The 23628-nt window shown below is 33.1% G+C and overlaps 1 protein-coding gene across 20 annotated transcripts in view; it reads right to left on the minus strand.

Annotated features, from left to right (window-relative positions):
- The window catches only part of BAZ2B (bromodomain adjacent to zinc finger domain 2B), a 314188-nt gene that overhangs the window by 81381 nt on the left and 209179 nt on the right, over nucleotides 1–23628 (minus strand). For 14 of the 20 annotated variants that reach the window (XM_032355671.1, XM_032355672.1, XM_032355673.1 and 11 more), the window contains 8 exons: nucleotides 23163–23363; nucleotides 22466–22861; nucleotides 16792–17395; nucleotides 14813–15106; nucleotides 13557–13617; nucleotides 12663–12771; nucleotides 12296–12397; nucleotides 1622–1832 (listed from right to left, as the gene is read on the minus strand). In XM_032355671.1, coding sequence (XP_032211562.1) covers nucleotides 1622–1832; nucleotides 12296–12397; nucleotides 12663–12771; nucleotides 13557–13617; nucleotides 14813–15106; nucleotides 16792–17395; nucleotides 22466–22861; nucleotides 23163–23363 — 1978 coding nt within the window. The remainder of the gene's footprint in view (nucleotides 1–1621; nucleotides 1833–12295; nucleotides 12398–12662; nucleotides 12772–13556; nucleotides 13618–14812; nucleotides 15107–16791; nucleotides 17396–22465; nucleotides 22862–23162; nucleotides 23364–23628) is intronic. The other 6 variants (XM_032355687.1, XM_032355680.1, XM_032355685.1 and 3 more) reach the window with 2 other exon arrangements.

Genomic DNA, 23628 nt, shown 5'->3' on the forward strand with positions numbered 1-23628 from the left:
TAAAAAGAAAATTTCACTAACATACTAAGGCAGAGAAAAACTTATATGACAATAAGTGATATGCTGGGCAGTTAATTTATATGCTATTAGTGGAAGTAGGAATTAGTGCAACTTTTTTGGAGACATATTTGCCTGCTATCTACAAAAACTGAAAATGCACATACCCTTTGATTCAAAGACTCTATCTCTACAATTTTATACATAGATAGCCATACTCATAGAAGGATATGAATAAAATATGTAACATCTGTTTACTGCAGGACTGTTTGTGATAGCAAAGAATGGGGAAACAGCACAAAGAGTCATTAAAAATGACTGAATGTAGAGCCGTACACGTTGCATCACTCAGTAGTCAGCTGTTAAATGCATAAGGTTGATTTTTAAGTGCAGATACATTAGGACATTCAAGATAAATTAAGTGGAAGAAAACAGGCTGAACAGGATGTACAATATACATCCATTTATTTTAGAAATGAAAAAGGATATATGTAATTCAACATATTACACATGTGTATGAACATTTATTTTGTATCATATGTGTATATGCGTGTGTGTACACATTTCTGGATTTACAAAAAACTGTTAATAATGATGCCACTCACGAGAGTGTTTTATTTTAAAGTGAGTGAGAATGAGTATTTTACTGTAAAGCATTCTGTTCTATGAGTTTTTGTTGTGGGTGTTTGTTTTACAATAAAAACAAAGCAGCAACAAAGAAGTCAATATTATGATGGTATTTACAATAAAGGGAAATAAGTCAAGTGTTTCCTCTAGGAAAAAGGGAGTTAAAATCCCATTAGTCTTTTAAGTCAATTTTTATTATTAAACCTTTATTTCATATATATACACTTGTGACCATAAGAGACCAACACATGTACTGATGTATATTCAGATAGCCTTAAGAGGCCTCACGTTTGTAACTAGTAACTCATAACAGAACTATTTTATTTTAGTCAGCTTTCTCTGTGTCTGGCATAGCATGGGAACTTCATGTTGATAATTTATGTGTAGTTTTGAGTTACAATATATTTGAGGTTATTATAAGCACTTTGTGCTTGATAAGTAACACTTTCTAGTGATCTTAAAATAAAAATTTTTTGATTTGATTCTATTAGTTGGCCATTTTGAAAATACATGTGATGTATCCAGACTACAGAAGAACCCAAACTAAAAAGACTGGGGTTACTTACCAGTAATTGGAGTTCTCTGACTGAAAATTTACTCCACAGTTCCACATATTTTGGAGTTATTCCCTTGTACCACCTCAAGGAATCGGGAGCTGTTAAAATGAGAATTTCCAGAATGTTGGCACAGCCTTAAGGCATGTGCCAAGTGCTGGTTGATTCCCTTTCTGTGCAAGCCTTAAAAGCTTATCCCCCACCTCTGTAGTTCTAAACACACAGGGTATGATGTGTTTATGAGTATGGCTCTCGAAAGGAGCTGACCTAATCAAAGAACTCCAGTTACCAGTGGGATTCCTTATTTTCTCATTTTTATTCTAACAGAAATATCTACTTTTTAGAACGTGAGAGCAGTATCAATCATTCATAAGTCAAAAACATGAGATACATAGACTTTTTTAGTGTGATTATTATAGTGTTGTATATATTATATTTCTTACCTTGAGCTTGCAATTTTCTTAGCAATTTGGCATCTGTGTTATCTAGAAACTCAGCACTTCCCACATTTGGAGGTCGACCCTTCCGACGTCTCATCCTAGATTCCTCTCTTGCTCGCTGTCTGTCTGGATTTGGTGGTCTTCCTCTACGGCCTTCCATTGCCCTGATACGGGGAATGACATCCTCTTCTTTCAAAAGACACCACTGCATTCCCTTTTAATTAACATTTTATAGAAACAATATATTAAAAATGAAATAAACATAAGTGATAAACATTTCAGAAAATTCTAGGTCAATCTCTGATATTCTTACTTTAATGACTTCAACTTTAAATACAGAGAGATTTATATCTATAAACATATATATATATCTATAAACACAGAGATATCTCAATCACCATTTCTGAACTATAATACCATGAAGTTGGCAGATATTTGAAAATATTAGTTTTGTGATGACACCCATATAGATTGTTTTCATGTGTTATCAGTTCAACCAATCATGAAGCTATCCAAGTAACAGAAGGAAGTTTCTTTTTATAGAAATAGTATAGCTAATAAATCAAGGAGGAATGTAAAAGTTAGAATATCAACATTGTGCAATACCTGATGAATTCATCGATCTAAGACTTGAATGGGAATGGCTGGCAATCACCAGAAACAGAGACAAATAGACATCAGCCTCCTGATGGAGGTTACTCCATCACCTATAAATTAATATTGCCCCCCTCAAATAAATCAAGTCTAGGTTTGATCAAGTCTGGGCCTACTTACTATAACTTTACAGGAAAAATAGGATAAGAAGTATATGTTAAACCACACAGCAAAATCCAGTCTGTGAGAAATTCTACAAATTACCCAGTTTCTTCAACAAGTAAATTTTAAGAAGTTAAAAAAAAAAACAAAACTATAAGATTAAAGGAGTCTTAATAGATGTATCAAATACATTTTATCTAGAAATTGATTCAAATAAACTTCAGATAATTACCATAATTAAGGAACTGAAACTGTGAACAATGCCTAACATTTGATGATATCCAGCAATTATCATTTAAAAGTGTGATAATGGTACTCTTGTAGTAAACAAGAGTCCTTATCTTCTAGAGATACACATTGAAAAATTTACAGACGACATAAGATGTTTAGATTTGTTTCAGCAAATTATGGAAAAGTAGAAGTAGTTGGAAGCATAAAACAATTGGGCATATGATAATTTCTAAAGATGATGATGGGATACATGGTATATATTATATATTTCAGATTTCTCATTGTAAATCCCCCAAAAGGAACACATACAACAGCATAACACTAGTGCATTATAGGAATAATCCTGGTTGGTGCATAGATATAATCCACGTCTGGTTTTTATTATCCTCCATATGTCTGTCAAAACAAATACACTGTTATATAACCTTACCTATTGTCCTTAGTAATATGTTCAGATATAAAAAAAGCATTCTTTTAAAATAATCCTTCTAAAATAATTGCTTTATTATTTCTGACTTCTTTTTTTAAGAGATAATTCCTTCAGTGTGAAGGTTAAGGATTTTTAAAATACGCTTTTTTCTCAAAAGAATCTTATACTAGGAATTTAGCTCGAACCACTGACTGTAGGCAAGTCTGCAACCAAAAACAATAGAAAGTCCTTGAGTTACATTTTATGCCATGATTCCTAATCTGGGGCCAAAAGACTATGAATATCTCATTCAATGGGTAGTAAAAATACAAATATTACTTGTGCTACCATAATGGATGATAGTTACTTCCCACATTCCAAGCATTGTGTTTGTTCCAGGCATTTTCAATACATTATATACTTTAATCTTCTCAACAGTTCTAACCAGTAAGGTGAGTTTTATTGTTCCTACATGAATTTAGACCCAGTAAGATTAAATAATTTCCTAGGGGTAGAGCGGCAACAAGGTACAGAACTGTATTTCAAAACTGGGACTAACTGTACAACTTGTGCTCTTAACTGCTACATGTACTTAATTGATGTTATCAAGATGTTTTTATACTTGGTAATTGACTGATCACACTATTTCAGCCATGAAAGCATGGCCAAGATTATGTCACAGCAGGACTGTGTCAAAAAACTAGTGCATATAGCCCATATTTTTGTTTAAAATATATATATAATTTTTCTCAGTAATTCTCCTGTGAAAATAATTTTAAGTTAATTCTGAAGAAAGTAACATTTTTTCCTGAGATTTCAAATGAAGTCAATAGGAACAATGTTTCTAATAACTGCATTTTTATACCACAAACTACTAAGAAGGAAGCCATCAAAACAATTTTATGTTCACCAGTATGGGAAGCTTTTGATTAGTTTAGGTTTTCATTTTTTTCTATTATGCTCTTAGGCACCATGGCAGCATGCATCACATAAATTGAAAAATATAAAAGTGACATTCGTGACACTTGGAGTAGAAGAGAGAGACTAATAAAAGAGTCTGTAGAGGAATCTGCATTCAGTTTTTAAAGTATCTTATTAATAATAAAGTCAACTGTAGCCAAGATTTAAAGGGTTTTATCAATTTATCTTTTTTATCCAGTTACAATTTTTACATAGTTATGTTTATTTGGCTAGGTAAATATACCTGAGTCAAAAGAGGAATAGATTATGTTGGTGCCCAAAATTTACCAGACAAATATAGTGACATTATCATTTACATTTTTGTTCTTGGCACTTATAAAGTAAATACTTGCCAAGGGACCTGCATATATTGTGCTACATATATAGTCTTCTGACTCCTGGATTTTAGAAAATGAGAAATGGAACTGTGAGGAAAATCTGAAGCTTGAATTACTGCTTTAATTCACTGAGAACTCAAAATAATTGTGAAGGGGGAAAAAAGGAGTTTTCTCAATAAGATTTTCCTCAGAAAAAGCAAGTACAATTTATATCACCCGATTTATAGGCTATAAGCTTTTTTGTCAATCAGAAATTATGCAACAAAAGACAATTAGCTTATTATTTTTTCTTAATTTCTAAGACTAAGAGTGTAAACAGTTCCCTGAAAATAATCTTTCTTAACAAAGATTTGAAAGATGTAGACAAAAAGAAAATAGATTATCAACATGATGGACATGGTGACAGATCAGGTCTACTTTATCATTGTAACTCTGTTTTCAAGAGTTAATAATTTCAATCTTTAGCAATAACACATTCATTTCTATATATACTACAGAGACAAGAAAAAAGATTTATGTTTTATTTCAGAAGACTGAACAAAATAATTAAGATGAGTAAGTACACCATACAATATGCAGTGCAATGCATTATAAAAGTGCCATGTAAGACTGTCATGTATTATAAAAAGTTTCCATTACTTAAACATTTGTTGAAAAACCTACTTTGTACAAGGCACAGCAGTGTCTAAAGGTAAATGAGAATCTTTTTCCCAAAAGGACCAACATTTTTAACTCAGGATCTCACTCTACTCCAATGCAAGGACCACATGCTGAGTAGTAAAACATTGAAAAAGTTTAGAGGCTGGGACAAAAAGTTGTCTGAATTGTCCACCTATAAAATAATGATGGTCTGAATTAGAGCTTAGGAATTAGAGCTGGAAAGGAATGTGACTATATTGGTCCTTAGGAGGGAGAAGTACCTGAATGTAAAACAGAAAAGTCTGAATGGAGGCCAGAAAGGTGATTAAAGTAGTGAGGTTTTCTTTCCAACCGAAGTGAAGACACAGGATGGAAAAATACTGAGAAAACCTACAGATAATTTCTTTCTCTTAGTTATTTTATACCTTAAACACTAAATACAACTTAAAAAACCATTTATCTCAAATGAATAAGTTTAAAATATTTTCTATATTCAGAAATTCAAAAATGATATGAACTCTAATTTAAATACGACTTTGTATTTCCGTATTTCTATTTTTTTAAGGATTTTAGTTATTTATTTGACACAGAGAGAGAGAGAAAGAGAGAGAGCAAGCACAAGCAGGGGGAGTGGGAGGAACGGGAGAAGTAGGCTCCTTTGTAAGCAAGGAGCCCAGTGTGGGGCTCCATCCCAGGACCCTGGGATCATGACCTGAGCTGAAGGCAGACGCTGGTTAGAAACCCAGGTGCCTCCCAACATTTCTGTTACTCTTCATAAAAGATACTCTAAAGTACAGTTGGACATCTCATGAGCAATTGGTCTATTTTCACTTTATCTTATAGACACTGAATTGTCTACCCAGGATTCCATACTCTCCTGACAGCTAAGTCCATCTCTGGTTTGCCAGCAACATGCTCAGGTTTTAATGAAATGCATTCTCAAATCTCATTCTTGCTTCAATTGGATATCATAACTTGTCTTTGTTTTCCTTTCGTTGATTCCATTTTGTTTGATTTTATATACTTACATGCTAATTTATTTTGGGGGTAAAGAGTATATAAGAAATAAACCAGTCCACCAAAAGTCAATTCACTGAGTAATCTATTTGTCAAGTTACTGAGTTTTTGTTTTTGTTTTTTAAGCTGAGTATCACCAACACTTTGCTGCAGTAATTTCAGCATGGATTTGCAGTCCTGGGCCATTAAGTGTCCAATTCCCATGTTAACACTTGAGATGTCCAATACTTTTCCAATGCTCAATGTTATATAAGTGAATGAAGCAACTTTAATATTTTTCTGGAATATGACCTGTTTCTCTATCCCAGTCCTTGCCTCTGGTAGTATAATAGCTGAGGTGACTATTTTAAATCTGCATTAAGGTATTTGGTCTGACAATTTTAGTTAGTTTTTTTTTTTTTAATCGTTTGGTGAATTGATCATTTACCCGACTGATTTCTGGGTAAGTAATTTTCAGTAAATGTAACCACAGCTCAAGTAAACAAAACAGATTTTTCTCACTACCTTTTCTTTGTATGTATACTTTCTGAATCCTTTACTTTCTGAATCCTTTACTTCCTAAAAATTAGTATACTTTCTGAATCCTTTACTTCCTAAAAATTAGTTAATTAAAAAGCTTTTCAAATGTCCTACATAAAAGGGAACTGATCTTAAAGACATCCTTTGATTTCTATCCTTCACATACATTAGGAAATTAAGGCCTAGAAAAGGAGGCCTCAGTTTTTCAAAGTAACATAGGATGCTGAATTACCCTGTCAGGAGTCTCAAAAAATCTTAGGGCACAAGCAAATTGAGGGCATCAAATATTTTTGACAGAACTTCCCATTTTAAGAAAAATGCTAATGTTAATATCATGAGAAAAATCAAAATTTTGTTGAATTTTCTTACACCTATTTCATAATTTAGCATTATGTCTACTTTTAGCTACTTTACAGTGCCAGAGATAGGTAGTGGGAGCTTCACATATCACAAACTTTACAGCATTAGGGATTCTTAATCTACTGTAATCATATAGTTTATTAATATGATTTACTGAATAACATTTCAAAGATGTGAAAGAGTAAGATTATCTATGCTGGGGAGATGGGTGTTACCTACTAAAAAACCATTGAGAAAGATGTCGTTTGATACAGTTATTCCACAATGCTGGCCATGCTTTCCAATTACTCACAGTAGGTTTCCCTCTTAAGAGCCATGATCTTCAAATACCTCTTAAGCTCTACACTTAGGATTCATACAGTTGCCCTCCTAGTATAGAGGTCCTTGCCTAGCCGTCAAAAATCCTACCTGGTAAATTAGTGACATAAATTTTCAGTATTTTAGATTTCTGGTACTGTTCTCAGTGTCCACATATGCCCACAGCTATGTTGCATTAGGTGTGACAGTTAACAGCAGAGTTGAATTAGAACCCTGGTTGCTGACTCCCAATCTTTTGTTCTTTACTTATATGAAATAATTAGCAGCATTACAATCTTGCCAGAGACTGTGTGTTGTCTGCTTTATTGTGAAGCCTCCCTATACTCCTTACTAACAAAATCCTGATTTTTGCTGGACAGCGTTGTACTCAGCGCTTTTATCTTCTCAAAGCCAGTGACCGTAACTTCTATGTCTTTTGTACTCTTCAGTTTCTCTACAAACACTAGTTTTGTTTCGTTTCTTCAAAGACAGGATTTCATTTCTGTAGTTTTTGAAATGTGTTCACAGTTTTCTTTATGGAAAATGCCTTTAGGGAAAATTTATCTGGAAGAAAAATGCCTGACACATTAAGTATTTGCCACAAATATTTATTGATTAAATGACTAAGAAAAAGGCTCTTTACAGTAAGAACCTTAAATATTTTTCTTTTCTCCTGCCTTTACACCATTAAAGAGAAAAAAAAAATCTCTTTAAAAAATATATATCTCGAATAGAATAGGCAGCATTTCCTAAGTCACTTTTAACTTGTTCCTTCTTTGCTTCTTTCCTTTTCTTTGTTTTTCTATCCTGAATAACAGTAAACGTTCATTAATCTATGCTAATGAACTTACTGGTTGCAAAAATAAACTTAATTGCTTATGCTTAAATGTTTTCTACAATTCACAAAAAATACTTTCAAAGTAGACAATCATATATTTCAAAATAATCTGTGTCATTAATAATTTGTCTTGAAGCCTTCATATATTCCTAATAAAAGTGTGGAAAACTTTTTACCTAAATACCTTATTTAGGTAAATAAAAATAATCTTATTTTATATTTACCAAAATATGTTGAGCTCATCCTAACTATCTATTATCCTTGACACCCAAAACCAAAATAAAATGAAAACGATACATATTTGCTTCAGCAAGTTCTTTATAATGTGATAAAGCAGAAGTCTGTAAGAAATCTATTTACCTTATCCTCTTTTCAAAGGCGTTTCACTGGCTAAAATAGTTAACAGAATTTCATCACAAGGTAGCCAGCCAGTTAAAGCATGGCCTTATAAGAGGGTTCATTTTGTTCCATGAAGCCTATTATCCCTAAAATCATTGTTTTCACAGAAGCCTGCAGGAAGTGATTGGCATATAAGTATCAGAAGACACTGACAAATAGCTGAGTCTACAAATCTCTTTCCACAATTTGTAGCCTGAGATAAGTAACACTGATAATGAATAGATTAAGGGTCCCCCCCATCCCCATTTCTTGTGTCAACTCTATTTACTTTAAGCAAGGGCTTTTCTTTCTTACTTTGTGAAAGCAATCATTAGATTATTGTACTTTAATGATGAACTTAAATTTCAATAAACATAAGCGCTCATACTTATTGTATTATGCGCACATTTTCAGATGTTTGCAATATTTTTCAGATGTTTGCTCTTAGCAAATATAGTATGCATGTATGTGTATATATATATATATATATATATATATCTTAAGCTCAGAAATACCTTGAGTGCAAAATAACTTAAAATAACCATGGTTCTCCACAGCAGACTAGAATTATCTTCTAGTAGAAATTATCATTTCTTAAATTTTATTTGTAAAATACAGAGCTTTGCAATACCACTGCTGAAATTTTTGAAATACCTTGAACTAAGTCAGAACTTACAGAATATTGGTTATTTTTGATAACTTTACAAGAAAAGAGAAAAATATGACAAGAAAAAAATTTTCCGGGGGCACCTGGGTGGCTCAGTTGTTAAGTGCCTGCCTTCAGCTCAGGCTGTGATCCCAAGGTCCCAGGATCCAGCCCTGCATTGGGTTCCCCGATCAGCGGGAAGCCTACTTTCCCCTCTCCCATTCTCCCTGCTTGTGTTCCCTCTCTCGCTGTCTCTCTCTCCATCAAATAAATAACATCTTAAAAAGAAAAAAGAAAATTTTAAAAAAAAGAAAAAATATTTTTCAATGCAAATGGTTTATTAGTAAAGTGACTAAGAATCATAACAAATCTGCAAATATAGCATTTCACTTGCTATCAAACACCCAAAACAGGTAAAAGAAGCTTGGAAAACTGTAGCAGTAATATTCAAAATCATTATGTAAAACCTCCATGCATTTGGAAAACTGAATGCTTAGCTTATTAGGAAGGGCAGAAGAATATATTTTTTATATAAAATTGTTTTTCACATTGTATGTAATACAAGCAAATTTTAGAAAATGTAAAACTTACAAGAAGTAGAAAGAAAAAAAATGATCTACTATACCACCAACCATTACATCTATCATTTTAAAGTTCTGACACATTTCCTCCAAATCCTTCAATATACAGTTTTGTTTTTCATTATCTGCACAGTCATCATTCCCTTTCCACAACTTGTATAAAGGCAGACATATTGTAAAAACACACAGATCACTTCTGCATAGTACCAGTGGCTTAGCCAAACTGTATTTCACATCTTCCACAAAATTTAGGGTAATCAAATTATCACACATCATAATTACTCTAACAAAAATATATAATCTTTGTTCATTTTCATAGAAAGTTATCACAAAATTATATACATTTCTAATGAACTATATGCTGATACATATTCATCATACAATATACGGAAATGTATATGGTTCTACAATTATACATACTATATACATTTCTCACTAATTAACTGAACTTTTTTTGGATTACCTACCTTTAATTGTTGTTCTCTCAAAGTATCCTGAAACAAATCCAACTTGCTAATTTTTTTAACTGACAGAAGTGCTCTCAAAATTGCTAATATTTTCCCTTAGCAGTCTGCTGAAATGCTGGCAGCTTAACATATTCTGAATTTAGTAATTCATCATATTTCCTTGATGAACTGATCTCTCAACAAAGTAATACACATTTGGAAAACACTGATTATGTTTAATAAAAAGTGAATGGATGTCAAAGAACATTTTAGTCTGCCTAATGAGGCTTTATAGATTAAGTCTAATTATCACTGATACAAAACTAAAAATCCTTTATGTATTGAACAGCAATTAGCTTTCCTCTCAGAACAAAAATCTATTCAACTTTAAAACATAAGGATATCTTTGGCATAAATAAGACAAGTCAGGATTTATACCATGAGTCAAAGATTAAAAAATGTCAGAATTTTAAATAAAATTATTATCTTCTAACTTTTCTGTGTTACAAAACTGATCCAGTATATATGGAAGTGGGTATAATAACAAATTCTGAGGATCTGTTTGACAACAGATTTAGTGTACGTTTAAAATTTTTTTTATAAATAAATCATTAAAAATTTTTTTTTCAAAGATTGTATTCATTTATTAAGAGACAGAGACTGAGAGCAAAAGAACGTCAAGGGGGAGAGAGGCAGATGGAGAGGGAGAAACAAACTCCTTGTTGAGCAGGGAGCCTGATGTGGACTCAATCCCAGGACCCTGGGATCATGACCTGAGCTGAAGGCAGACGCTTAACCGACTGAGCTACCCAGGTGCCTTAAAAATTTTTTTAAGTTTAAAAAATAAACAGAGAAAAATCCTAGAAAATATTTCAATAAAGAAGCTGAGCCTCCGAGAAATATATTTTAGCATTTTAGAATTACCAGGAAAGAAACTAGTAGAACTGGACATAACTTGTTCCTTAAAAAGTCATGGATAATAATGAAAATGGGTTATATGGTGAAGGTAAAAGAACACTGTTAGAAACCCAAGTTCTAGTTATGTCTCTGCCTGGTTAAGATTGTGTGATCTTGGAAAGTTCCCTTAATGTTTGAGGTCTCAAAAAAAAAAACCTCCTGCAGAATTAGGAAGGCCTTTTTTATTTCTCTAACTATAAAATTAGAGGGTAAGATAAGATGGAAGAACCTGCCAATTCAAACTAGAAAATATTTATTACAGAAAACATTTCTTTCTATGCATTATAATAGGCCAAAAGAAAGAAAGATCCAATCAAGAAAGAAAATATCAACTTCAGTTGGCTGAGCAATTTAATCTTTTGAAGTATGTTCAAGCATATGATCTCATTTTAACCTTACCATAATCCTATGAGGCAGAAGTAAAATTATTATAGTCTACTTTGCGGATTAGGAAACTGAGGGAAAAGGAGGCATTATTTTGATGTTTGAATTCACAAAGTCTATTTCATAGATTAACAACAATCTAGGTCTCCTCACTCCTTAACTAGGTCCTCTTTCAATGGAGCTGATAAAGTTAAAGGGAATAATAAGCTATGCAGCTGAATCCAAGTAAGAAACAAAAGCAAAATCCTACAGGAAACACGCAGGAAATGAAATGTCTCTGGTGGGTTCTTTGTGCTGATTGGTCAGGTTTTATACTTAACCCATAGGCAAAAAGGGAGTTGTGGTGATATTTTCAGAAATCCATACAATTAACTCAAAAATTCAATTTCTGTAAAAAGCAGAAATTTCACTCACCTAATATTATGGAAACTTCCCTCACTTCAAATTACCAAACTTGTGACAATGGATCATGTAGCATGGCATAATCAGATGGACAAGATCCTTCCATAAAACTAAGGCATATTTATTCCCCTTTGGACTGACGTCTAACAACATATTTTCACTATTCAAATTAATTTACCTTTAAATTGGTTTACCTTTCAGGGAACTAATGTTTTTCTATATTTCACGGGAACATGCAGATACTTTTATACCTGTATAAACTGTAAAATTGTTGACAAAATAAATAAACAGGAAAATATTGACTTAAAAAACTTGAAAAAGACATCTATTATGTCAAAGCTCCTTGTTACTGGAATATAGTATATTGAGGCCTTGGTGAGTGTTAACCACAAAGTTGTATGTATAGCTATATGAATCAACTAACAAAAGGCAATGCTTCAGAGTGTAGTGAAATTTACTTCATTTAGGTTATGGTACTACTTTTTGGTTTAAAGACTATACTTTTTAAAAAGTGGATACCTGCGGTCCATCTCTGGCTTCATAGAAGTCACCCACTCTTATTTTTGCACTGAAGCTGAAATTGTCCCTTGAGATATCCATTATTCCATTTCTGCTGAGATACTGAAAAAATCACATATTTTTCCACTTCAGGTTTTAATAATTACAACCCAGCTTTGATGTAGAGCTTTCTTCAGGACACTAATGTTTTGTATATTCTATCAAGGGGCTATGGATTTAGAGAAGATCAATTTAAGTTAAGTATATTTAGTCCCATACAAGAGAATATTTTGTATCAAGGAACTTTATCTGAGAAAGGAGAGCACCTTTTTTCCATAAACATGCTTAAAAGGCACCAAATGTATATTATTTGGTGAAAAGTATGTACCTTTATTACTTCAGGGTATTGCCTAAGTTTCTTTCCACATGGAGCATAATATGCTACTTCTCCTTGAAGGCGCCCTCCAAAGTTTCTTATTCTTGTCTCTCTTTGCCAGCTACACATAACAGAAATAAGGGTTATAACATATTTAGTTTTAAGAAAGCTTTAAAAAAGTTAAGAATACATGCTTTTTAGACAACATAAAAAATACAAATAAAACAAATACAAATCCCTAATCATACAGCTCAGATACATTTATCATTAAAGTTATTTAGATTTTTAGTTACATGATTCCACTAAAAATTAATCAGTCTCAAGTTACAAATATTAAACTCCATTACATTTCTTAGAAATCATTCACTGGTATTCCTTTGGGTATTCGGACAAATTCAGTAACATGTATCCATGTGTAATGATTTTTTACATCTGAGAAGCTTTAGGTGAAAAGAGTGCCATAAACCTGGCTCTCTGCTCCTTGAGGATCATCTACTTTGAGTGTAAAACTTCTCAGTTCCAATTAGTCCATTTTAGCCACACTCTGCTCAAGTGCCCCAGTTTTGCCCACTGTGACTTTTACTGTCCTTTAGTTCTATCTTTGCAAAAACCTCTCATACTCTTAACTGTGTCTATGCCCTCCCCTCTGCCACATGATTTTCTCTTGCTTTTTTTCCCCCCAGTCGCACTGGCTGCCTGATCCCATCTAAATGCTGCAGTGAGCCTTAATTTCGGTTTTCCGACATATCAACTTCTTTGCCCTTCACTCTAGCTCTTCTGCTCTAATAAATACTATGCAGTATATTCAATTCTTTTATGAATTAGCAGAGAGTGAGATACAGTGAGAAATCAAACATACATAAATATGTGGTAGCAAAGCAAAAAGAGAAGTCTTATTTTGCATACCCATATTCCAAAGGGATACGCAGTTCACGCTCATCTGTTACTCTTCTTCTTTTGGAAGTGCCTTCAAGAAAATTCATCCAGTTAACATAAAAGATTAGTTTATATAGAAGACAAGTTTTTGATAGTGTTGAAACTTTTCTTTAAATAACACATCTCAATAACTTGAATTACTTAAGGTATTTCTGCAACTCGTAGGCTACTTTTAGATGATGTGCAACAAAACATACTGTACAGAGGATTTTTTTTTTCTCTCTTCTTTGGGCTGCATGACAGAATAACTGGTCTTTCTAAAGAAAATACAGTGGAAGGTAAAAATACATAGCTTCCCTCTCAATTTGTATTTAAAGAAATAGCTAAAGAAGGAGGAGGAAAATTGTAGATAGAGGTTTCAGAAAACCAGGTACGGTTGTTATCTTTGAGAATATGAGTTTTAAGATGCTGAAAAATTTCAACAGCTGGCTCACACACTTAAAAATAATATAACTTCTATGTTCATATAAATCCATAGTCAAAACTACTACTAGATCTTTCAACCGAAAGTACAAAAGAATAGGATTATGATCGTACGCAAAATTCTTCATAGACAACAGCCAAGTTTCACAAATGCAAATATGTGCTTCTTAAATTAGTAGAATATCATACTGGTCTGTGGCAAATGAAAGCAAAACTAGACATTTCTAAGAAAGCGTGAAATAAGTAAGGCAACATGATATTGTCCTATATAACTCTATATTTTCTTAGCTATTGAAACAGAAACAAAAAGTCCTTTTGGAATATTAATGTAAAAACTTTTAATAAAGACCTCTAAAAGTTTATAAAAGGTCAAATAGAAAAAAAAGATGTGGCATGTTAATGAAATAATAATGCTACTCGCTAACTCAAACGACTTTTGGGCTATGTGTTGGGCAGATATGCAACTGTATCTTAAGTAACAAGGGAACTCACTTTAATCAAGTACAAAAAGCTCAACTATTAGTCAAATTCTAAATTCTAGAGACATAAACTGAACACAAAAGCAGGAAAATATTCGAAATCAAGAGCTGTCTGTCACCAACCAGGTTCTTAAACTGAAAGCACAGAATAAAAATGGTAATGGGTCATATCCTTGGAAAATACATGCTGACCTTTCTTAGCCAACCTTGCATCTAGCTGTAACACTTGATTTCAATGAGGTCATCCCCAGAACACTGTATAAATAAGAATTCTTGCTATGGTCTGACTTCTACTTTACAATAATAAAAATAAAGTGTAGGTACCAGAGTGTGGACTTGAAGTAAGTGTGGAAGAAGGTGTGCCAAGAAAAGCAGGTGACTGGGACTCAGAACATAAGGCAGCAGGAGCAGAGCCTGGGGCTTTTGCTATGTGGAGGTTACGAGGTGTTGAGTGAGCTGTGAGACTGATGGAAGGGCTTTTGACAGAGGAAGTTGTTTTATTCAGTTTCATTGAAGTTTTCTCTCCTTCAGTATCACTATCTGATTCATCTTGGTCTTTATCATCATCATCATCTTCTTCTGATCCTTCTGTATCTGATTCTGAATTACTATCTGATTCTGGGAAGTAAAAGAAGCATTTGTATATTATAACTAGATAATCACCAACATTTGCAGTTTGTATCTAAATGGAATAGTTTAGGAATCAGCATCTGTGATTGAACTCAACTGAGCGACTCTCCTGAAGAGTTCATGTAAAAATTACTATCTAACAAGCTATTTGAGTACAGTGTATGCAGACTACAAATTCTCAGAATCCTTTGTTAAAAGTATCGGTTTTACTCAACACTTTAATCATAAACCAGTTCTTCTCACATGACACTATTCATATGACGAGTTCTGCTTAGTGGTTTCAAAATCATTTTTAATTTAATAGAGAAACTAAGGTACAGAGGGAACAGAATTGATTCTTTAAATTAATAGATTCCTATAGCTTCCTAAGAAGCTATTAGTATACTTCCTAAGAAGTATACTAGGTTCAGTATAAGGAAGAAAAGTCTGGAACTACCATCATTTCTTCATGTGGGCTTTGAGGTAAAAGAAAACCATTTTCTGAGAGATTCTTGGCTTTTCTGGCTTGTATTTTATTTAAGTGCAAGACCTCATCAGGCTTCTTAGGCTTCACAAAAGACCAGGTTGCAGAAATGATTATGTGGGATCATTTAATGTTTTAACAATTTAAGTTTGGTCTAGGAATGTAGTCCTATAAATGCATCTCTTCCTATAGATGGGCATTATTTATTCCTGGATTAAACTCGATAAACACAGGTCTGATACTTGCAATGTATTTTAAAGGTTCTCAGAATAACAATTTTTGTGGAATCACGTATTGTGTAGTACCATCTGCCTATGTTGAAATTTGTTATAAAAATTGCCTTTGAAAGTTATTAATAATGATATTCAAACTTGATCATGCAAAGTTGTATTTATGGGAATCCCAAGAAAAATATTATTAGGAAAATTTGTTCTTACCCCCCTGAGCAAGTAGGTTGTTTCTACGTTAGACACTTTAAATTGTATAACTGACTGTATTTTCCTATTCATATTGACAGCTAGAAAATTTACCACTGGACTTGTGGCTGACCATAACAAATCCAAATATTTTTATAATATATATTTCACCTTTGTATATAAAATTTAAGTTATCTTATATTTTATGCTTTCAATCTTCTGTAGAACAATGAGGAGAGTTAAGGGGAAGAAAAACAGAAAGAAATTTAAAAAAAAAAAACAAGAAAAACAAGAAAGCAAATCAAAATAAAATCAAGGAGCTCTCTACTTGTTATTAAATAAATTCTGTGTTCCTAATGGATAATTCATAGCGATTTAGGATTTTGGTGCTTTCTAAAAGACTGACTACAAATTTACATCCTTCATTCAAAATACCTACTGACACATTTAAATAAGTAGCAGAAGAGATGAAAAAGAAAGGACAAATGAATGGTCATGAATTAAATGAAAATTAAGCAAATTTGTGAAGTTCACTATTAATTTATGCATCATCTATATTCATTTAAAGTTTTTATTTGTTTAATGTTAAATGAGTAGCAAAGCTGAGAATTTAACTCAGGATTTCCAATTTCAATCACTCCAATATTTTACCAGCCTACTATGGACAGGCTCATAGCTGTGTGAAACTCAGGGAATGACAATGACTACAGGTCTGTGAACTAAGAACCTCCTTTAACTGTTTTGGTCCACATAGCATTTAGATAAATACTTCAAATTTTAAAATAGAAAATAACCTGATTGGCTGTCATCAGATTCATCATCTTCATCATCTTCCTCATCTTCTTCCTCGTCATCTTCTTCATCCTCGTTTGAATCTTCAGAATCTTTACTACTGGGAATGTCTGAATCTGTTCCCCTAAACTGTTCCACTAGAGATTTTGCAGGGTGAGGGTGAAGCTGTGTTTTTACTGTGTTTACATTATTGCTAACCACTTTTTCCTTCCCTTGAGGATGCACTATGGGAGAGGCGGAGGGTATCACAGTTGTCTGATTGCCAGCGGTCCTTCTCCCGGTTGTGCTCAAATTTACAGGTGAGGAAAAAGGAGAGCTACTTGCAGTAGCAATGTTTTCATTAATCTTACTCTGCATTTTAGTTTTGGTAGTAAGTGCTAGAGGAGCTTCTTGAATGACACTTTGAATAACTCCATTTGGTTGGTGATTACCTAAAAGTGCATTTGTCAAGAATGGATTAGGGTGGTTGTTTTCTACTGTTTGTTTTGGATGTGCTGGTGAACTAGAGGTTGCTTTCGGATTTGACAAAGCTGCAATAACCTTCTTCAAGCTCTTGGATGACTCTTGTTTCTTTAACTGCACTGGGAATGTCTGTTTATATTGTTCCTGTTGAAACATAAGTTAAAAAACAAAACAACAATGTGCCATAAAAACAAAGATTATTTTTATTTGCATTCTATATCTGACAACAGCTGCTCATATACAAATTTAAATCACAATATGCACGTGCTTAGAATTAGTGGCAGTAATGACTAGTTGGTTGCTGAATCTTGGCTAGACATATGTTTAAAATTCAATTGGCCTTTCTCCCCTCAAAACATAGGTTTCTTGAGTGACCTCTCTCATTATTATTGCTCCCACTGTCTCAATAACCTAAATTTGAAACTCGAAAAACATCTTTTACTTTTCTCTCCTCCAAGTCAGCCATATCCCTATCTCATTAAAACATTATGTAAACTTAAGCCATACCTCCTTTCTTCCCACATAAATCCCAATATATGCAATATGCCAATGCCAATAAATCTCAATTTAAAGCCTTTACTTTGTTATATGAGCTCCTTGGTTAAAAGCTTTAGTGTTTCCTCTCTCATTAGCAACTTTATAAAGCCTAAATACGTAATTCTGATACTCAAATGACTTTTCAAATAGGCACTAATACAACTTTCTAGTCAAACGGGACTATTTGTCATGCCCTGTATAAGTCATATTTTCACTACCTCCACATTTTGCTATAATAATTTTCTCTGTGTAAAACGTCCTCCTCTTAGGGCGCCTGGGTGGCTCTGTGGGTTAAAGCCTCTGCCTTCGGCTCAGGTCATGATCCCAGGGTACTGGGACTGAGCCCCACATTGGGCTCTCTGCTCAGCGGGGAGCCTGCTTCCCTTCCTCTCTCTGCCTGCCTCTCTGCCTACTTGTGGTCTCTGTCTGTCAAATAAATAAATAAAATCTTTTTTAAAAAAATTACTAATTAAGGGACGCCTGGGTGGCTCAGTTGGTTAAGCAGCTGCCTTCGGCTCAGGTCATGATCCCAGCGTCCTGGGATCGAGTCCCGCATCGGGCTCCTTGCTCAGCGGGGAGCCTGCTTCTCCCTCTGCCTCTGCCTGCCATTCTGTCTGCCTGTGCTTGCTCTCTCCCCTTCTCTCTCTCTGATAAATAAATAAAATCTTAAAAAAAAAATTACTAATTAAAACGTCCTCCTCTTACAAATCTCAAGCTGATGAAATCTCGTTCCTTCTTCGAAATTACACCCAATAAGCCTTCCATGTTTGTTCCAGCCAGAAGCACTCATTGTCTCTATCTATCCTTTGAACTCCCTATTTGTTACCCAGTACTGTCTGCAGCAGAAATGATATGAACTGTTGGGACTTCTGGCTCAACATTCTGTGGGATCTACCTCAGAGTGCCTTTAGCACATTAGCAGTGAAAAATGTGTAATAAAACAGTTTAGAAAAATTATATTTTTCTTGGAAAAAACTGATTTGTAAGCCACTAAGTCATAAAATTTACATCTGTACATAAGAAACAAAATATTATTTGGTTCTCAGAATCTTCTTGAAAATAATAAAATAAGATGAACCTTATTAAATATATATAATTAATATATAAAAACTTGAGCAGAGGGGCACCTGGGTGGCTCAGTGTGTTAAGCCTCTGCGTTCGGCTCAGGTCATGGTCTCAGGGTCCTGGGATCGATCCCCGCATTGGGCTCTCTGCTCAGCAGGGAGCCTGCTTCCCTTCCTCTCTCTGCCTACTTTTGATCTCTGACTGTCAAATAAATAAATAAAATCTTTAAAAAAAATAAAAAATAAAAACTTGAGTAGAATGATTAAAGTATTTTAAGTTACTAGAAATACAACTAAATTTCAGAATGAAAAATATGTAATGAAAATGGTTGCCTTAAAATTAAAATCAACAGTGCTGTCAGCTTGGAGCAGGGCTCTTAACACTCTAGTAGGTAGAAATTTGTGATGGGCACTTCAGAAGTATACATGCAGATGGAATGCAATATAGAATTATGTATTAAATCTTTTACAGTAGCAGTACTAATAAGCAGTATGCAATTCCTATATAAACTGCTTTATCTTATTTAACATCTTTAGTGTATCACTTCACTTTGTAAACAAAGACTGTCACATAATAACTCATACCTAAGGCAATGCTTCACAAAAAGAAAGTGCTTAATTAGTATTTATTCAGTGAATAAAATATGGAAACTTACGCTAAATAATTGTGTTTACCTTTTAAAAAGAATTTTAAGGCAAAATTCTTATATAAAATACATTAACATAATTTTACTTAATATTTATATAACAAATATTGTGTATTATATATAAGTAAATATAGAATGTACTTACCTTCATATTTAATATACACTGATTTAAGTTTTCAGCAGAAAAATTTGGCATATTTTCATTTCTTAGAACAAAATTATGACCATATAATCATGTTGTACTCTTTTTTTTATAGGTAATAAGTTTTCCTTCTAAATACATAGAATCTAAACAATCATGAAAACAAAACCTTGCCCTTGAGTTTTATTTTTAATTTTCTGAAATTGCTTCTCACTCCATAATTCTAAAGACTCACTTTCCATATATTGACACCTTAAGATTTTCAAAAATACCTAAAGACCAAAAGAGTAGTAGCAGTTACTCTTTTAAAGCAAATATGTTGTGCTTTTTTATATTGGGGGTAGAACATCAAAAGGAGGAAGGAAGAAAATTGAGAACTGCACAGCAGCAAATGTCTTGCTGTTCTTAGACAGCCCCTTGGATGATAAAAGTATGGGAAGACAGGTTTAAAACAATCCCCTACCTCCAAGTTCTTCTTCCCCCAGCCCTTACCAAGTCTCTGCAGTCCACAAAAAAAAATCCTCTAGGTAAAATTTGATAAAGGAAACTCACGACTGGTATATAAATCCAATTAATGTATATTGATTTGAATTAAATGTCTATAGTATAAGTATATGGAAAGAACCAATGATTAGGTAATACTAAAAAAAAAAAAAATCACAGACTAGTTGAGGAGGCAGATACATGGAAGGTAACATGAAATAGAGACTATCATAAGAATAAAGCAAAATTCTATATGTTATCTGTCATATAAAGAAAGCCAATTAAGAAAAATATTTATAAAATACACTTTAACTCAATACTAGGTACCCTGAAAAGTAGATTAAGTCATTTAGAGTTGAGTCTAATGTGAAGATCTATTCAATAAAATATTTCCCATGAACTACCATTATCACTTCAGAAAAACAAAATTATTTCATCTTAATCATAGGCTTTGATATAAGGATGACCTTTGTTTAAAATCCTTCTGCTCTTTACTTGTTCTGTGATGCTAGCAAGTGACTTAATTTCTCCAAATCTTAGTTTCTTTACCTCACACAATTTTGGAAGAATTACATAAATTCATATGTGTAGGAAGTCTAGGTTGGTTACATTTATTAAGCAAGTGTTTAGTAAGTGACTTTCTAATAGGCAGTCATATAAAATTCTTCAAATAAGAAACATTTAAGAAACTCTTTGAAAAATGAGAAACCCTTCAAAATGCAAGTTACTCATGGTACGCACTATAATTTATCTTAAAGTGGGATACACATTAATAAAAAATTAAAGTAACTCAAACAATGTAATTTTTAGTTTGCATAATTTACTCATGGAGAGTCAATAATAATACCTCCTTATGATTGAGTAGTGTATTATAAGTTATCATATGCAATGCATACCATTGGTCATTCCATTTATTTATTTTTTATTTTTTACCTTATGTTTTTATTAACATATAATGTATTCTTTGTTTCAGGGGTACAGGTCTGTGATTCATCAGCCTTACACAATTTACAGAGCTCATCATAGCACATACCCTCCCCAATGTCCAACACCCAGCTGGTCATTCCATTTAGATCAGAGATTCTCAAATCTGGCTATACATTTGGAAGCTTTTGATATATGCAATTACTTAGTCTTAACACAAGATATCCTGATTTCATTGGTTCTAAGGTGTTATTCTTTTTTTTTTTTTTTTAAGTTTTCCAAGTAATTCTAATGTATACTTGGGCTTGAGAACGATTCATTTAGATTCTCAAAAAAGCCATACTTCTTCAAGTCTTTTTTTTTACTTTGACCCTGTTCTTAAATTCTTCACAGCAAAATAAGAGTTAATAGACAAGGGCACTGTAAAATTTTTTTAGAAAGAAAGGCAGCATATCATACAAGGATTCTAGTGCTACTCTGCCCAAATGTGAATTCTAACTCTATCACTAACTAGCAGTGTGATATTGGGGGAATGATTTAAACTATATGAATTTCAATTTGATTGTCTGTAAATGGGCATTATAATATTAGTAGTAGGTACAGATGTTAGTGTCTGTAAATGCATGCTTAGCACTTAAAACAACAATAGCAAACAGCAGGAGCTGTACAAGTATTATCTAATGATTAGGAATCCTAATGATAATTTTTGTAATCAACAGACAGGATACTGTGTTCATACATAATATATTTTCTCTACTTAGATTGGTTCTAGAATAAAAGGCACTGGTCATTTAATTACTAGAATTCTACTAGACATAAGAGTGTAGACTATGTAATAATACAAAATCAATAGCAAGAAAATAAAGAGAAGGAAAAAAGTCTCTGATTAGTGATTCTGTATTTGTATAAATAAAATTCCTCAAACTATTTTGTATTTCATATAATTTGTTAAAAACAGCAAAGGAATTCTCTAACATAAATAAATAAATATTTAAAAAATTCTTTAAGAAAAAGGTGGGGCACCTGGATGACTCAGTCAGTTGTCAGGTCTGACTCTTTGTTTTGGCTCAGGTCATGATCTCATGGGTAGTGAGATTGAGCCCGGAGTTGGGACACTGATCTTAAACAAAAGTAATGGTGAAGTATATCTTAACCAAACATATTGCTCCCCTTACTACTAAATCATTATACCTGGGGGAAAAAATGACACGACTGTGTTGCCAAATAAATACTAAACAGATATATATGTAAATATAAAATCAGAGAAATCTAGTTTTCTGATGTGCAAATTCTATTCCTGGTAGTTAATGAAGTATGGAAATAAGAGCAGAATTTAATTTAAACTTGTATATTGTAAGACTATATAAGAGCTCTTTCTCTAATGATAAAATTCTTCTATAAATAATTTTTCACTCACCCGTTTGGATCGCATTTCACTGGTCAAAGGACTAGATTCTTCAGAGGTATTTTTATTCCCTGCTTTAAGTACATCGGGAGAAGGAACTATGAGTTTCATGTAAGTTTCCTTTTTGGCTTGATTTACCAAAGATAAAGGTTTCACATTGGACACCAATCCCGTAGACTGTATTACACTTGTGTGTTTGTTCACAGATTCCTCCTTTGCCTGAGAGCTTTGGAAAATAAATGGAAGCTGCTGTGACAAAACCTGAGGCTGCTTCTGCTGGGATTGGAATGATGAGTGAGTCTGGGATTCAGACACAAGAGGTAATGGCTGGTGTATTCTTTTTTCCTGGGCTTTTTCAGTTGCTTTCTGTCCATCTGCTTTTGGGTCTGAAATACCATGTAATAGCACCTGTAAATAAAAATAAAAACGCAACTTCTCAATATCTACTAAAACAAAGAATATCAAACAGTAAAACTTGGGAGAAAAAAGGTACTCTAAAAAGTGCTAATGATTTATAATAGTTATATAAAGCTCACTAAAAAGTATACCAAATGTCCCTTTAAAAATGTTTCTCCATCTCCTTTCTTGTGCAAATGTTAAAAACTAAGGACATGATTACCTTTAAACTTTATAGACTTTGAGAATCAAGATAAACCAGTTAATTCCTGAATAGGAATACTATGTGATACTTCCAATAAATTATTTATACCTGGTTGTTACTTTTATGTTGTGCTTCACTCTCTGAATCAGAATCATCATCTTCACTTTCTTCAATACTTTGATCTTCTTCTTCATCTTCCTCTAGATCATCTGAATCACTACTACTAATGCCTTCACTTGAGGTGTCTGATGACGTGCCCGAATCACTATCACTGTTGCTAGAACTTTCCATAGTTTTCTTCCTTGGTTTCTGGATAAAGACAAGTTTTTAGCAAGACTTTATTTTCGGAAAAATTCAAAGTTCAGTAAGAAATTTAAGTTCAAGCAAGTTTTAATTTTCAAGTGATATTTCCATCTCAAAACGGCATTTTAGAAAAAAGAGAAAAGACACACGTTGCACGGGTAATTATTCAACAAACAGATCCAAATAACTTATATGATAGGAATTCTCCAATAAAAAGTACAGGCTCTGTTATGTAGAGAACATTAGAAACATTGATATAGTATATATGTAG

This window comes from Mustela erminea, chromosome 8 (assembly GCF_009829155.1).
Source record: "Mustela erminea isolate mMusErm1 chromosome 8, mMusErm1.Pri, whole genome shotgun sequence".
NCBI lineage: Eukaryota > Metazoa > Chordata > Mammalia > Carnivora > Mustelidae > Mustela > Mustela erminea.